At 52.3% G+C, this 12,417-nt stretch overlaps 1 protein-coding gene across 1 annotated transcript; it reads right to left on the bottom strand.

Annotated features, from left to right (window-relative positions):
• Positions 1-3,560: 3,560 nt before the first annotated feature.
• Positions 3,561-10,783, bottom strand: LOC100898838 (uncharacterized). Its single transcript, XM_029111402.1, has 7 exons — positions 10,732-10,783; positions 6,606-7,206; positions 6,349-6,483; positions 5,512-5,769; positions 4,600-4,818; positions 3,872-3,986; positions 3,561-3,656 (listed from the first exon to the last, which is right to left on the bottom strand). The coding sequence occupies exons 1-7, from the start codon at positions 10,781-10,783 to the stop codon at positions 3,561-3,563; spliced, it is 1,476 nt and encodes a 491-aa protein (XP_028967235.1).
• Between the last annotated feature and the right edge of the window lie 1,634 nt (positions 10,784-12,417).

Raw genomic sequence — 12,417 nt, 5'->3', positions numbered from 1 at the left:
CCCGTCAACCTACTTGAGAAATTATCCGTGCGACCTGCCTTTCCTGCGTTTCTCGTAGCATTCATGAGCTTAAGTATGTGACGAAAGGTTCTCGAAAAGTGGGCTGATCAATCGGGTTTCCGGCGCAGAACGAAGTACGTCTTCATGCGCACCTGTGTAAGCAGTGTGTCGGAAGTCGGCCCCAGCTTGTGAAGGGAGTGACAATGGTTTGCTTGTTGTAGAACGCCGATGCGCGGGAGGCCTAATGCCAGGAAACAATTGAAATCCATGAAAGCGCCCATCTTGACAATCATCTGCGATGACACTCCCAAAACCAATCAAAGAAATCTGGGAAACAACTGAATTCCTTAAGAGTGGACCCTGAAAATAACACGAGCTCGTGGTAAATACGTCCCCCGGGACTTCCGCCGCGATAGAATGGCGAACACGTCAGCTGAGCAGTGAGTATTAGAGCGGTAGACCGAACCAAAGCGGAGGACTCCCCTGAATACTGCCGGGCCGGATTTATGGTCAGAACATGCTATCTATATCTCTGACTACACGGATGTTGGGTGTCGGGAAACAACTTTGCTGAAATGATCGCCGGAAACTACTGTGGGATTCACGCGGGCTGATCATACTCAGCGGATCGCACATTGTACACGAAGTAAGCGAGAGGCTCGAAATAATCGATATGCAGATAAGTCATTCCGAGGAAAGGCTTCACTTTCTCGCGATGAACTGAAGACAATCAGCACTACACCCCCCATCCCGTGAATTTGGAACCGATTCTTGGGAAACCGAAGGAAAGGCCACCTTCCCTGGCCAGCCTGGTTCTTTCCCCTGGGATTCCTCCGCTGCATCGCGAGTAACGGTCACTTCTAGCAGAATGGAGAGGGCGACTCACGCAGTACTAAGGCTCGGCGGGGTTGACCCGAGAATTCAGTCGACGTCAGGCGTCTCCGCTGATCGCACGGACCAGAGAGCCATCGCCCTCTCGTTTCGGTGCGATCGAGACCAAGAGGCTGCGACTACTCGAAACTATCATTCTCATACTCAACGCGGATTATATTATCGGCGCCAAAAACTTCGAGAGAATGATTAGCTCGCTCCGGGGCGACGGAACGCCCGAGCCCCTGCAACAAGGTCGGGCGAATTTCATCGAAAAAGATATAAAAATACGAGAAACGCATTGACGTTTAGCCGGAGTATAGCGCATGCGCATGGAGCCATTCAGGTGTCCCGCCGGAATATCAGTGCTGATGTTAACGAGGGAGTTGTCGATCCTCAGAGAGCCTCGGAAGATCCTCGAAAAAAAAATTCATGTGATGGCCCGAAGCATGTGCACATCTGGAACCGATAGCGCGCCGATTACGCGGAATTACCCCTTGGTTTGCTGTGGAGGAAATCTTCCCCTTTTCCCCGACCAGAATAGCTATTTTACCCGAATTATGCATATATAAGAATGTGCATGTATCAGGTAGACACTACGTCTTTGTACTCGCGATCCGATATTTCTCGTTCGGAACCCAATGTCCCAAGGAGCCAACGTCATTCCTGCGTCCTCTCATACTTGACCGAAAGGGATCCAGACTCCACGACACAATTATGACCCTTGATGGAATAATTGTCACCTATCATCAATGTTTTCAGGGACCAATCTCCACGATTGCGGAATGAAACGTTGTCGACAATCGATTCGAGAATAGATCGACTGGTACTTGTGGTCAAGAATCTCGGGTGTGCCAATTTTCCTTTCGGGGAAAGCATGAGTGTGGAATGATGACGCGCCTCCTCGCGGCCCGTACTTCAGTTTTAAGACCGAAAATTTTCGGAGGGGCCATGACCCCCTCGGCCCCCTTGATATGGGTGCGGTGCTGATTAAGAATGGTGTGCTTGTCATCAGCCAGCTTTGCTGGACTTTTTTGTGCGGAATGAGCCCTTTTCGCCTGCTCCCCAACGACTGGCGAGTGCAACGATGGGAGAATGCGTCAGATCTTTTTCAGGCGCTAATTGATTCTCACTTATTCCGTCTAAAAAGGCGACTGCTGTGGCTCGCGGAAAAAGAATCGTGTAGCAACCATCAAAACTTTGCGAAGAATAGGAACCGTCGGCGGAAAGCACTCGCGCAACAGGAATCACACAATTAGGAGCTTCAAAAAGAGGCTTTCGTATTCCAAAGACTCATCGGGCTCGACTGAGGGACCTACTGCTGGCGGAGGAGCTTCCACAGGGGCCTCTTCCAGGGCTTCTCGAATTGCTCGGATCTCACACGCCTCTATTCCATAAGCCTGACTCTTCAACGGGGAGCAAAGCTCGCCGCGATCATAGCCCACGCAGGTTCCAGGGAAACAACCACCGTGCCATGTATCCATGGGTAGCATCATCGAGATACGCCCATCTACCGTGACACGACGGTGAGACTTGTGGCGGCTCTGAAAAAGGAAGAAAAAACGGACGTCTGACGCCGCTCTCGTCGGACAATGCAGATGAAACCAGTTGTCAGCATACACGAGTGTCGTTCCTTTATTAACGAGTTGCCCATTCGAGCATTACACGGTAGGTCGCGTACATGCCCTCCTTCGCCGCCGGAGTCCCGCCATTTTCTCTCCGGAGTCTTCATATTCTCGCGAACTGGGTCTTGTTTATCCGTGGATGGCGGTTTCCGATTGCTGCTCTGTCTCGAGATCTGCTTCGATCCGCCACCGGAGGTCTTAATCTTCCCGTCCCTTTACATCTCCGCGTAGTCCCTCGAAAATCCTCAGTAGACCAACCCACGCCCATAGAGAGAGTGCATCTTCGTTTCTCTATCAAATAATCATGGATAATAATGAATCCCTGTGCGGGCTTCACACTCGTCATACTTCTCAAGCTCCATCGACGACAACCCGACTCCTGTACAAAAATATTTCATTAGAGCAGATCTGTTTTTCTGACCGACCAAATTCGACCATCCGCCTCCTCGGAGCCCCATTTCCAGTCCTATCACTAAGCAATCCTCGCTCCGATTGTACACTTTTAGTTTCGAGGCGATAATATATCCTTCGATCTTGAAGCAGCGCTCTCTAGATTTTCTGGAACGGAAGCGAAGAGGTTCGTGAGTCTCCCCCGGTTCCTGATAGTTTCAAAAACTTTGTACCGCTTCCATGGAGCTCTTGCCTAACCCACAAAGCGTCCTGTGAATGCCATTTTCTCTGACCTTGCGAATATCGAGAAGCTGCCCCGGTATCGGACTGCACTTCTTCTCTGTCTCATTCTTCGACCACTGTCGTCCACTAGTCTCAAAGTCAGCCAGTAGCGTGAGTTACCCTATACAAAACGATAGCTACCCATAGATTGAGAATGCAACCCCGAAACGTCGCTCCTCCAACACGTCTCAGAGCCATTGGTTACCTAGGTACAAATATTTCGAAAGGTGTGTGAATCTCGCTCCTTCACAGAAACGCATCGATCTCGATCGACACCGATCGACACATTGTTCCTCTCGCTGCTCCGCGGTATTGTCGGATGATTACGATTGGCACGCCGTCAGGTTTGGCACCGAGCTATTTTCGGATGTTGTCTTCTGATGAGATTAAGGGCTACATTTTGTGAGTTTCTGCGATGTCACTGCTGACATGCGGTGTCGACGGCGTGGGCAGGTAGGTGGGATTGTCGACTCCGGAATCTTCGTCGAGCTGAAAGAAAGTATCGTGAGGATTGAGGCAGTCGGAACGATTCCTAATCTTTATTATTCTCCATGTTTTCCATGGGCCTGGTCGGTTTTGTGTTTGTCTGGCTCCATGGAAGCGGAGGGAGGGAAAACTCAGCGTCGGGTGTCTGAGCTGCGGGTAGATGAGTGGCGACCGTGCGGATGGGTGCGAATTTGTGCGAGAATTGTTGTTTTACTCACTGAGTGGTGTTTGGTTAGCTGTTCGGTGGATTGCGACGCATTCTTGCCATAGCTCTTCGCAACGTTTGCCGTTACGGGCAGGGCGCGGTTGTGTTTGGGTGGGTAGTTGTAAGACCTGCAACGACATCAACGACAAACATGACCGAACTTGTTTCCAGCGGCAGAGCGAAGTTTACGTCCGATTGTTCCAGCAGTAGCGTGCACGGTACATCTACATATAATCTGCTTGGAATAGCACATTGTTTGTTGCATTGTAACTCAGCAAACTCCAACGTCTCTCCTTATTCCCCCGTAAAACCTCCGATGCGCCTCTCCTTCCGTTCCTCCTAGTCCCGATTCATTGAATCGTTCAGCTCCGATCTCTAGGCGCATATCGTTCGTTCGTTTCACGAGACCGAGCGATTCGGTGTTTTCAAGCAAATTTTACAGCATAAAATTCCGAAGGTCTCTCTCTATTTCCTCTTTTCGAACACACCGTCCCGCAAGAGCATTCCTCGCTCGCGAACATTTTCGCGGTAAACAACTGGAGGAAAGCACCATATCTTGTCGCCGAACCGCACAAGAGAGACGTTTTGTAAGGAGAGTCTTTTCAAATGTTCGGAACAACCGACGCAAAGGACGCATTTCGCTCAGCTGCATCGCAACGACGAGCTTGCCGAAAAAGGAACGAATAACGACCAGGGCTGAGGCTGGCTAGCACAGGATACGCTTGCGCTGCTTATGCTCACCGGAAACGGCTTTTGTCCGGCGAAAAATCCACTCGCTGCCTGATAGGGAGATTGTTGGGCCTTTGGGCTGGTGCTCGAGCAGCGGAGAAGTTGCGGGTTCCGCCAGCGGACGGTGTGACGTCTTCGAGCGGCACGAGACATGTATCGAAAGGTTGAACGATACCCGGTCCGAAAGGCGTCATGGGACTCAGGCAGCCCGAGTATTCACTGGCTGTGGGGCTGATCACATGAAAGAAGAAGAAGAATCAGTCAGGAAACATTCGGAAAACGTCGGACATGAGACGCGCTGTGATTCAGATCGCGGGCGCCCTCTCCGAGCTCGACTCCCGCCGAGTCGTTCGGGCGATCTGTGGGTTACAATCAGTCATCTCGATTTCGGAATTTCGGGAACGAGAGTTCGTGAGGGAGATGATTGCGGAAGCCGTTCGGAACGACGAGGGGGTCAAAGAGGACGATTCGTCGCTTCGGATCGAGCGGATTGGAGTGCGTGGCGCGGTGGGCTGGCGTCGGAGCCAATTTAGGAAGCCCCACCTGTGGAAGGATTTTCATTTCGGTTCCGTCGACAACTTAATCCCAAGCTAATAGAATAGCTCCGTTCGTTCGTTCGGTCTTCCCTCCATCCCAAGCAAGCCACCAAGCGACGTCAGTACCCGATAATCTGCTTAGTTTGTGTTCCTCCCGCTCGAGCGAAAGCTGCGCTTGATTCACCGCTCGCTCCACAGGCGGCGGCGATGCCCGATTGTTTGTGGAGTCGTCGCGATTCCAACTCTATCAAATCACCGCGCCGAACGTTGTCGAAACTCACGATGGATGAATTCGATTATTTTTTTGCTCGAAACGTCGCGTCGGCGGAAAGCCATCCTTGTCGAGTTCCGAAACCAAAGAAGATCTTTATTGTCGCTGGAATCATACCTGTAGAGAGTGTGCGCCCGTGGGATACGATTGCTGAAGTCCATGCTTCTGGATCGGGGAGTTTGGGTCTCCAGAATATCGAGGGTCTTTGTTGAGGGCGTACGTCGGCAACATCTGATCGAACAAATAACGCAGGCGATGAATAAGACGATGATCAGAAGAATAATGACAGCGATGAGGATAATTAATTCCTCGCGATACGTTGGGAATCTTCCGGCACGGGTGACCGTCGGCTTGAAGTCCACTTGGTGTTCTCCGCTGTAAGGCACGACTCATCGTTAGAAGTTGATGCCTGACAGGAAACCTTCGTCCTGAGACAAGAGGGCCGGGCATAGACGAGGGCCGAACATTTCAGATAAGGTCACGTTACGACGTCTACTCCATTCCGTACCATAAGTACATTAGCGCTTGAAGTCGCGAAAGAATCCCGTTTGACTTCAAGGAAGGAATCTCAGTAGCCGACCGAAACGAGATTGGGAGAGGGGGACGAGATAGCACGGACGGTAATGGTTCAACTCGACCTCAGTTCTACGAAGTGACTACACTCTATAGCGGGATACAGGGGGCGAGGGCTATCACAGAATTTGCATATTATACACTCATCACGGGGCGCTCGGAACGTATCATCACGCCAGATGAACGACGATTATGAAAATCCTTATTCTTCAGCTTTGGCGTCGTCCTTCCGATGTGCCCACAGAAGCACCTCGCTCAAGCACCAACCAGAGCGTTATGTACGCTCGTGCATGCAGAAGAGGAGTTTTTGCCGCCATGTTCTTCCTCTCTCATGCCTCGACGGCCGAGCGGACCGAAGGGAAAAATACGTTGTTTACCAACCTGTCGTGGAGAGTGAAGCCGGTGATTATCATATGCTCGCCAACGGTTATGTTCTTGACGTGCTCCTCGAGCTTTGCGAGAAGTTTCTTGAAATCTCCATCGGTGGCTGTCACCGTAATGTTCAACGTCAGGAACCTATGTGAATAAGAACGAGGTGAATTTTCTGCTCTGTGCGGTTTTCCCCGCAATCATTCCGCAGCAATGAAACGGATGGAATAGAGTCCCTAATCCTCCTCCCTCGCCATGTATGAACCTACATTTTACAGTTCGCATCCGTCAGATGAACCTCTGTGATGTTTTCCGAGAGTTGCTTGAATGTCTTCTCGACGTCTATGCGCAGACCGGGGCGTTGGTATTGGGGGTATTCACAAGCGAGGTTCTCTAATCTGACCGTGATATTCTGCGGGAAAGGTCTGCTCGGTATTTCTGGCGGTGGCTCTTCGGGAGGATGTTTGATGCTGTCGATGTCGACGTATTTCGGGTTCCGTGGACTCTGCGATGGCTGAACAGTTGGCGCAGACGTGGATTCTTGAGGCGTGACGACGCTCGGAACAGTTTCGGTCCCGGAAGCCTCGGTAGTCTGAACCCGCTTTTCGGCCATTGCGGGGCCTTTGTCCGGCACGGCGGTCGTTCCGGGTGGTTCTGCGGATACGGTTACTGAGGCTGCTTCTGGAGACGGCTGTCGTGCTGCTTCGGTTGTTGGGGTTTCTTGCAGCGTGGTCGTTTCTCGGACGGGCTGAGTCGATGCCGTCGCGGCGAGCGATGCAACAGATGTCGAGTACACGGTCGCCACCTCTGTGTTGGGGGCGATTGTCGATATCTCTGGCGCGAGTGAGCTGCTCCCGCCTTGACTCGCATCTGGAACAGAATTCTCAATCTTGATATTCTCAATTTTCCACGTCGCAGGGCTCGGGAAGTACAAGTCCGTCATCCGTGTTGGTCAATCGAAAAGCCATCGGATGCTCCTGAGGATAGCAGGCAACGACCTGAACCGCGATAGAATGAATCGAATGCTCGGTGTGCCTATTGACATCGATTAGAATCACTCAGAAATTAAGAGAATGCTGACGCCGGAATTCGGGCATTCATTCAGGAGCTCGTCTTGGACAGCTGCGTACGAGACTCCTTGATCGTGTTCTCTTCGATTCAGGATCGCGATGATCGTCGGAAAGAGATTCCTCAGTCAGGGAGAATATTTCTGTGGAAGACTCAAGCCGATCCAACCGAGATGAATCAATCGGGAGGCCAGGCCTCAAGCTGCAAGGGCGCCAGCGCTAGCGGGAAGTTGCGGTTGTCGCAGTCGGTGGTGAGACGCGGTAGGGAGTCGACCGCATGGACGGCGCCGGAGTCGCGTCCTTATCCTCCGATCTCCTGAACTTTCCCGCCACCGGTACTGTCTGACACACTGTTGACAAACGGGGGAGAGGCGAAGACATTGAGTGCGATCAAATTAGACGGAGAGACATCGACGGACAGGAGGGCGAGAACGAGCCAGGTGTTGAGCAACAGAAGCAACCGATTCGCGTACGAACAACAGCTTGGACCTAACCATGTTGTCATGGCTCGCAAAGTGCTCACGGGGTGGTCTCATCCGCTCGCCCTTAGGTCTCAGCCCCCTACGCTCGACATCCCGCGATGTTCCCCGCAGGACCCCCAAGTCCCTTGTTCTCGCGCCCTCCGAACGTTCCATTCTCTCACGCCCTCGCAGAAAGCTTTCGGTCGTTACGTGACAATGAAGTTTCTGCTGCTAGCGCAGCCTCGAAATAAAAGTCTCGTTTGCATTGACACCAAGCAATGCGGTCACCGCCCGGACAGGCCGCGTGTCCTTCGCGGGGAAGTCTTTTGCGGCCACGAACGGGAGGGATCCGGCGCTTGTGTGTCCGCACTGCTCCTCCTCGTAGTCCTCGTGTGACGTGGGCGGCCGTCCAGCGCATCAGATGCTGGTCACGGACAATTTCTCGTGCGTGTCTTCTTCCCGCGATACTTTTCCCTTCGCTCTGAGCGAAGGCAATCCCCTCAAATGGACATGAGCCGCCTTATTTTTCCCGTTCACAATTCTATACTGAGAGAAGCGAGAAGATACGGTGATGGAGGAGGATCCCATTGGAAATTCAGAAGGGAGATAACCAGGCGAGGAAATTTAGGGAGTCGATCGTTGGAGAAAGTTAGAGCTCGCCAGAGAGGCGGGGTGAGCCTCAGACACGGGAGCATCCAACGGGAATCTCTTTCCTGGAGCTCACCGACCAATCGACTAGAGCGGGCGAGTGAGCGGTAGAGACAACAATTCAACAATAGACTTCCCTGTGGCTGTTCTGCCGAACTGGTATTTCTGGTCGCGTCCGGGGCAAGAAATTTTGGAGAGAGGAAGCTCCAATATTGGAACCGACGTCTCAAACAGGGAGGAGAAGCGAGCTCATTTTTTCCGCGTGTTCATTGCTGCCCGGGATTAGAGAGAATGTTTTCGATGGAGACATATATGTTTCGCCCAAACAGGGTTTCTCACGCTTCCTCGCTATCTTCGTTTTCCTCTTCACAGATGGAGAGGCAGACCGTTCCAAGGCTTTGAATTCATCGGCGGGCTTCGAGCCTGGTCGCGAGGTCGCCTCACTTGCGTGCAGGCTCAGTCTAATTATTGACTGATGCTGACGCCGCGCAGCTCCGATGATCGATCGGGAAGCGATATAAGTAACCACGAAGTCACTAGGCGGCTGATGGGCTATTGGATAATAATATATCATCAGGTTAATGAGTGTCGGACCCATTCAAATGTTCCACACACGAGAACCATGGGAATAGCTACCGGTCGAATACGGTGAATGAATTTGTTCCAGCAATCTGGATCGGAGCACGTGTGTCTTCAATGAGAACGGACACTTAGCCGCTAGATCCTCCCGCAATTATTCGACTGTCTCACGAATTCGAGGGAAAGTAATTCGTATTCATTGATGCTGGCGCACCGTCGATATGGGAAGCAGAAATCAGCAGGACCTCTTCACCGGTGGGTCGACGAGATCCGCGGAAACCTAACTTTGTCGTTTCTGATCCACCTTCAGAGCCCTCCAAACGAGGGAATTCCCCACGGAGTCGTCGCGGTGAGGGGAATACCGGTGATTCTTCAGAGACTTCTCATTTCTCCTGCCATCAAATCCAGGCAGAGAAGATTCACTCCTGGAGACGGTGGAGAGGCATCGATTGTGATTTAATGAAGAGTATTACGCACATCACAGTGGCTATATATCGGCAGCGAATGAGAAAAAAAGGAGGGGAATTTCGCGCGGGAGAAAACCTGGCGCTCGAACAAGGAGGGGATGGTTGGCGATGAGACCTCGGGATCGGCTGACGTTATGAAGGCACAGTGCAAAGCTTTAATTAAAATTCACAGCTCTTGCCTCCGGTTCGATCACCGTTAAAATCGGCGGGGAGCCCTCAGCTGCGCTTTCCTCATCTATCGCACGGAGCGCAAGCGGAGGAACTCCTTGAACTTCAACGCTCGTCTTCTGACCCGACTCCGTATATCAGCCCCATGGTCTAGGTACGTCAGTATCACGTCAGTATCAGGATACCTGAGGTCATCTCGTTAGCTCTCAGCTTGCCCGACAGGCCTGTCAGACTAGGAGAGGAGGAGGAACGTGTCCGTGGGTCTGATTGTTCATCAGACTCGTAGCTTCGCCACCCGAGCTTCGAATAAAAACAGGCTAGGCATGGAACGCAATCACCTCGGGGGAATCCCTATTCGGAGCTCGGGTCCTGGGACGTCGAGGGTGCGCGATGCTGGCACAGGCAAGGCGCGAACGTCGGGCAGTCCCCTTATGGGGGCGTCAAGCGATGTTAGATACATATTGAGCAGCAGAGCAGCAGAGAAGAATTCTCCCGAACGATAATGACTTCGTAGTTTCAATCGAGTATCGGATCAAGTTCGGAGACCTCTGTGCTATGGACAAGTCTGAATGCTCATCGGGAAAAGTCCGACAGAAATTCTGCGATGTCTCCCCGGGCGATAGGTCGCTCCTTTGTGACATCAATGCCATCCCTGAGATGACTTTCCCCACAATTCTGGCTCAATTTCAATCGGCACATCATTCGTCGCTGAAGAAGGTCCTAGAACCAGGGCGTCCACAAAGCTCGACGGACTGTGTGGAGCTCCCGGTTTGTGAGCATTGATCTCGGATGCCTCCGATAGTATCTCCTCCGCCCTCTATGACCAGATATCAGTCAGTCACCCCTTAGAAGGCTCCACATACTAGATGAAGTCACTCAGTTTAGAATTTATTATCGAATTGAAACTCGCTTCATTCGAAGAGGACAATTATTATGTCTGTTGGACAACGAACGGCGAGTTCGTATGAATGTTTCCGAGTTGTGGGCAAGGTCGCCTCGACTCACCTTGAGCTCTAGCCAAGGCCACGCAGGCCAGCAGAATGTGGAGCAGATACATCCGGTGGGATTCAGCGTAGCATCTGCAAACGAAAAAACTACATGAGTCGGCGCAACTGTAGGTGTGGCAGAGACGCACTGTGAATCTGGCGTTCTCCGAGCGCGGATCCCCACGCAATTTATCATCGGCCCGATTTCCGACCGACCCTGCCTAGTCGGCCACTATCAGAGGAGTTCCCCGGTGGAAATCTGTTAGAAATGAAGTCGCGTGACCGATATTTGTGTGAGATCAACCCGAAGTATTCAGCTTTCTTCCAGCTGACACCTTTGATCTCGGGGCCCGTTCCCTGTCGTGGAGTCTCCCCCGGGGCCCGACAAGTTTGTTATCAGTCTTGGAAAGGCGCTGCATTCTCTCAATCATACTTTATCACTGTCCTCCCGCTGGTCTTATCCCAAAGCTGCTGCTGCTGCTCTTTCTACGAACTGTAAGACGGCAGTTTCTCATAGAGGAATCTCCTGCCATTAGGATAATAGATGAAGAAGATAAGCGCCAGCGGCAGCTAAAGAGATGAGAAGACCAACTACCTGCGTTCGTTGCCGACAGACCTAGGAATGGGTCACGTGATTTGAAGAACGATGATGGAAATGAACGGAATGATGAAGATCAAATCGACCGCTCCCCAGCTCAAGACGAAGTCGACGATGCGAGGCCGGAGGTCGTCCTCAGCCGAGCGGGGATCAGCGTGAGCCAGTGGCGGCGGTAGACTGCATATATTAGGCAGGCTCGAACGTTCGCGATAGCGCCCGCCACGGCAACCACTCAGCCCTGACAAAGATGTGCGGGAGGGATCGCGATTTCCTCCCGCCGCCCCCCACTGCGCGCAGCGCTCACCCGCTGAAGAGAACCCGGGTCGCGTTTCCCATCGTTGCGATGTTGAAGTCACTGCACTTGACCGCAGTCGAGCCGCAGCATTCCAGCGAGCGGAGCAACGATCGCATCGCTCTGCTCGACTACGATGAAGAATCACCGATGTCGTCGAGGGACTTCATCACACAACGTCTCGGAAGAAATAGAGGGTCTCGGCTTGTTCCCAGTCAGACACAGCTCAAGTCTAGCCAACGGCAATCCGACACGACATTCTAGGACCTCACCGGAAACGTAAAGAATGCATCCACATCGACATTGAACGAGGCGAATCAACGGGGTCCGAGTCTAGCTCCTCGATTCGAGAGCGGGATCATTTTGGACCGCCCCGGCGAATCGGAAAATCTCCTGATAACTCCCGATTCTTCGATAGATCTCCTTTCGCTGATAAGCGCCACGCGCGCTCGTGGGAGAATTACTATTGTCATTGTCGATCTGGGTTTGGTCGGAGCTGGTTGTCGCATCATCATCATCACGATCCAGAGAAGAATTCCCCACGCAGATATTCGTCGCGGAGAGACGCTTCGCTGGAACCGACCGTCGAGTTCGCCGCGGAGTACTTCCACGATTATCTACAATGTATTGGAATTGATCGGCTCTTCGCTTTTCGTTTTTCCAGGCTCCCGCAAATCCTCGAGCTTCCGCTGTGCAATAGCAGAAATATCCATCCGTCGAGATGCTCAACACGACCGCATAACGACGTTTGCGGCCATGATGAGTGATTACAGGCCTCGTTTCATTCGGGCGCTCGCGACCCCACAGGCCTACGA

Source organism: Galendromus occidentalis, unplaced genomic scaffold (genome assembly GCF_000255335.2).
Source record: "Galendromus occidentalis unplaced genomic scaffold, Mocc_1.1 scf7180000077438, whole genome shotgun sequence".
NCBI classification, from domain to species: Eukaryota; Metazoa; Arthropoda; class Arachnida; order Mesostigmata; family Phytoseiidae; genus Galendromus; species Galendromus occidentalis.
The sequence above is the reverse complement of the archived record's forward strand: the minus strand, read 5'-3'. Positions and strand labels throughout refer to the sequence as shown.